The 4,799-nt window shown below is 49.7% G+C and overlaps 1 protein-coding gene across 1 annotated transcript in view; it reads left to right on the top strand.

Annotated features, from left to right (window-relative positions):
- LOC111980065 (probable E3 ubiquitin-protein ligase HERC1) overlaps nt 1-4,799 on the top strand; it is a 106,615-nt gene that overhangs the window by 81,065 nt on the left and 20,751 nt on the right. Inside the window, 7 exon segments of the mRNA XM_070449584.1 lie at nt 16-235; nt 333-435; nt 724-893; nt 1,180-1,348; nt 1,906-2,025; nt 2,028-2,041; nt 2,584-2,753. Of these exon segments, the coding sequence (XP_070305685.1) occupies nt 16-235; nt 333-435; nt 724-893; nt 1,180-1,348; nt 1,906-2,025; nt 2,028-2,041; nt 2,584-2,753 (966 nt within the window).

The following is a 4,799-nucleotide window of genomic DNA, read 5'->3' as shown; positions in this document are numbered from 1 at the left end:
CGGATGTGAGTACAGCTGGGGAATCGGAACCAGGGGACTGTAGTGACGCCTCTTGCACGGAGATTTGCAGGGGCTGCCTTTGTTGACCATGTCTTTCTCCCATTGTGACTAGGTGTCCTGTGGTATCAACCACACCCTGGTGCTGTCCTCCGATGGGATGAGTGTCTGGTCCTTTGGTGACGGGGACTATGGGAAGCTGGGGACCGGTCCCTGCACTGTGAAGTCTTATCCTCAGGTAGGCTACAGTGTTCCTCTCACATGTCAACAACCTTAACTTCCACAATAGTAGACACGCTTATTATTCATCTTTTTCATTATTCTTTACTTTGCAGAAAGTGGAGCAACTGTGTAACAAGGGAATCAAGATGGTTGGCTGTGGGACACAGTTTTCTGTTGTCCTGGCTAAAGATGGACATGTTTACACCTTTGGACAAGGTAATGAATGTAGTTTATCATGTGAAGCTACACAGCAGACTCCACTACAGTAGTAGGTTAACTTGTTGTTTTTTAATGGACCACAAGCTTTGCTTTTTTGTGGAGACACAGCAGCTACGTAGTAACATGTGGCAGTTCCTCCACCTATTGTAATACATCCGTGTCAAAGTGGTCTCATGTGCATTGATTTTGTGGTGCTTGAGCTAGATTATTTTTTTGACAGTACTTTAAGACCTATTTCAAGCTGTCTTGTCTCTCCTTCCTTCCGTCCTTCCTTCCTCCCCTCAGAGCGGTTGATCGGCCTGCCAGACTCTCTGTTGAAGAACCACAACCGTCCCCAGGTGGTGCCAGCCCTGGAGGGGGTGTTTGTAGAGGACATAGCGGTGGGCTGTGAGCACGTCCTGGTTTTGTCTTCTACCGGAGATGTCTATGCCTGGGGCTGCAACTGTGAGGGACAGGTAGGAACACATCTTCACTACTCCACCACAGTATTAGATGAGTTCTTCATTCATCTTTCCTCAATTCCTTGCATCCTCTCTCCTCATCTCTGAGAGTATGGAGCTGAGAGTATGGAGCTTGGACCTTTTCCTCCAATGAGGAGGAGGTGACTAGATAAGATGTGAGGAATCACTGAAAGACTGAGATGGAGCCTAAAAGTAGTGGTGCTGTATAGAGTTGCCCTCTCATTCAGAATGTGACTTTCCACTGAAGTCAGTCTTTGTTTTGTGTTGATCTGTCTTTCAGCTTGGCCTGGGTCACTCCAGCCCAGTGAAGGAGCCCACCCTGGTGACAGGCCTACAAGGAAACAACATCAAACAGATCTCTGCTGGTCGCTGCCACAGCTCAGCCTGGCTACAAACCCTCAGCCCTCTGTCAAAAGCTCAGGTAAACACACAAGCTCAGCCTGGACTACACCCTCACCCTCTGTCAAGCTCAGGTTAAACACACAGCTCAGCCTGGACCCACCCTCACCCTCTGTCAAAGCCTCAGGTAAACACACAGCTCAGCCTGGACTCCAGCACCCTCACCCTCTGTCAAAGGCCATCAGGTAAACACAGCAGCTCAGCCCTCGCCGTGCTTCTCATGCCTGCTACGCACACAGCTCTATCCACTACCACACTGGTCACACACGACGCTCGGTTGCCACCACCTTGTCAGTCATGTCCTCGGCACCTCTACGCTGTGTGTTGTTGTGTCAAACGTGTCTCAGACACATCACACACTAACACCCCCAATACACGCACACCACACAGCTCACACACTACTAGTCACAGCACACCAACACACACCACACACGCTGATGGCATGCCTCAGCTCTATGTGCTTGGAGACCATGATGTTATCCATAATGTCTCCTGGGGTTGGACATATCCCAGGACTGTTACCCAGTCTGACCTCTTCTTCATCCTCCATAACCAGTGTCTGCTGACCTCTCTTTTCCAGGTGCTTCAGCCACTCCAGCTGGGTCTGCCCAGTCTATCCCTCCCCAGTATAACGCTCTGAAAGACTGCAGCCCTGACGTCCTCAACACCCGCTCGGGTGCTCTACCATTCTCTGACCTCATGTACAAGTCCTGGAGGCTGCTCAACCTCCACCCAGGAACCAGGTATGAACAAGCTGCTCTCAGTTTATCTTGTCAACCCTCACATTATCTCTGATTGATGTCAGGGAATGAGTTACACAGTCTTACCGTGAGTCTCATGTCTTACCTGTTACCTGGTTTTCTGTCACACACGTCACACAACACACACACACACACACACACACACACACACACACACACACACCAGCTGTTTCTATGTTTACTGTGTCGATCTAGATTGAGATGTTTCTGTGAAGTATATTAAGACCTTGTGATGATGCATATAAAAAAACAGTTTACCCTGACTTGATCTTTTCTCTCTCTCTCTCTCTCTCTCTCTTTCTCTCTCTCTCTCTCTTCTCTCTGTCTCTCTCTGTCTCTCTCGTCTCTGTCTCTGTTGCTCTGTCCTCTCGTCTTCTGTCTCTGTTCTCTCTCTCTCTCTCTCTGTCTCTCTCTCTCTCTTCTCTCTGTCTCTCTCTCTCTCTCTCTCTCTCTCTCTCTCTCTCTCTCTCTCTCTTCTCTCTCTCACTCTCTGTCTCTCTCTGTCTCTCTGTCTCTGTCTCCAGGTGTCTTCATCTCGCTACAGCTCAGGAACAGCAGCCATTGTCCAGGGCCAGCTGAGAGGCCTCCTGTCTCCCAAGGTCAACACTCTACCCCTGGTCAGATCAATAGGGAGGACCATGACCCAGGGCAAGACCTACGGACCCCAGATCACTGTCAAGAGGATCTCAACCCGGTAACTTTTTTTTGGGGGGGGGGTATAAGGTTTTTAACAGACACTCGTCCATTATTTCTGAGCAGGTGCTGGATATCACACAATGTTCAATAAAAGGTGAATAGAAACTCTCTACTGCGTTCTACACTGAGTGGACAAAACATTAAGAACACCTGCTCTTTCCATGACAGACTGACCAGGTGAATCCAGGTGAAAGCTATGATCCCTTATTGATGTCACTTGTTAAATCCACTTCAATCAGTGTAGATGAAGGGGAGGAGACAGGTTAAAGAAGGAGTTTTTAAAGCCTTGAGACGTGGGTTGTGTATGTCTGCCATTCAGAGGGTGAATGGACAAGACGTGCACACTGCGTAGTTGGACGAACAGGTCAGTCGCAGTGCAGCACTCCTGGAGCAGTTAGCAGCTCTGCCCTTCATAAAACTCTAAGATCCCTGTGGGTTCCATACTGAGGATCCATAGTGGATCCTGGTCCCCTGGGGTTCCATACTGAGGTTACACAGTGGATCCTGATCCCCTGGGGTTCCATACTGAGGTTCTATAGTGGATCCTGGCCCCCTGGGGTTCCATACTGAGGTTACACAGTGGATCCTGATCCCCTGGGGTTCCATACTGAGGTTCTATAGTGGATCCTGGTCCCCTGGGGTTCCATACTGAGGTTACACAGTGGATCCTGATCCCCTGGGGTTCCATACTGAGGTTACACAGTGGATCCTGATCCCCTGGGGTTCCATACTGAGGTTCCATACTGAGGTTACACAGTGGATGCTGATCCCCTGGGGTTCCATACTGAGGTTCCATATGGATCTGGTCCCCTGGGGTTCCATACTGAGGTTACACAGTGGATCGCTGTCCCTGGGGTTCCATACTGAGGTTACACAGTGGATCCTGGTCCCCTGGGGTCCATACTGGGGTTCCATACTGAGTTACAACAGTGGATCCTGATCCCCTGGGTTCCATACTGAGGTTACACAGTGGATCTGTCCCCTGGGGTTCCATACTGAGGTTACCATGTGGATGCTGTCCCTGGGGTTCCTACTGAGGTTCCAAGTGGATATCCTGATCCTGGGGTTCCATACTGAGGTTCCATAGTGGATCCTGATCCTGGGGTTCCATACTGGGTTCCATACTGAGTACACAGGGATCCTGATCCCCTGGGGTCAATACTGAGGTTACACAGTGGATCCTGATCCCCTGGGGTTCCATACTGAGGTTACACAGTGGATCCTGATCCCTGGGTTCCATACTGAGGTTACACAGTGGATCCTGATCCCCTGGGGTTCCATACTGAGGTTCATAGTGATCCTGATCCCCTGGGTTCCATACTGAGGTTCCATAGTGGATCCTGTCCCCTGGGGTTCCATACTGAGGTTCCATAGTGGAGCCTGTCCCCTGGGTTCCATTCTGAGGTTAAGTGGATCCTGGTCCCCTGGGGTTCCATACTGAGGTTACACAGTGGATCCTGATCCCCTGGGGTTCCATACTGAGGTTCCATAGTGGATCCTGATCCCCTGGGTTCCATACTGAGGTTCCAAGTGGATCCTGATCCCCTGGGTTCCATATGAGGTTCCAAGTGGATCTGGTCCCCTGGGGTTCCATACTGAGGTTACACAGTGGATCCTGGTCCCTGGGTTCCATACTGAGGTTACATAGTGGATCCTGGTCCCTGGGGTTCCATACTGAGGTTACATCAGTGGATCCTGATCCTGTTAACATGTTCAGTAGAATGATCGTTGACAGTATCAATTACCTTGGGTTAGCCCCCCATGCATCTACTGTAACATGTTAGTTGAAGATGATTGACAGTACATTACCCTTGGGTTAGCCCCCATGCATGTACTGTAACATGTTAGTTGAAGATGATTGACAGTACATTACCTTGGGTTAGCCCCCCATGCATCGTACTGTAACATGTTAGTTGAAGATGATTGACAGTACATTACCCTTGGGTTAGCCCCCCATGCATCGTACTGTAACATGTTAGTTGAAGATGATTGACAGTACATTACCCTTGGTTAGCCCCCCATGATCGTACTGTAACATGTTAGT

This window comes from Salvelinus sp. IW2-2015, linkage group LG20 (assembly GCF_002910315.2).
Source record: "Salvelinus sp. IW2-2015 linkage group LG20, ASM291031v2, whole genome shotgun sequence".
Lineage (NCBI taxonomy): Eukaryota > Metazoa > Chordata > Actinopteri > Salmoniformes > Salmonidae > Salvelinus > Salvelinus sp. IW2-2015.
This window is presented reverse-complemented; position numbering and strand designations above follow the sequence as displayed.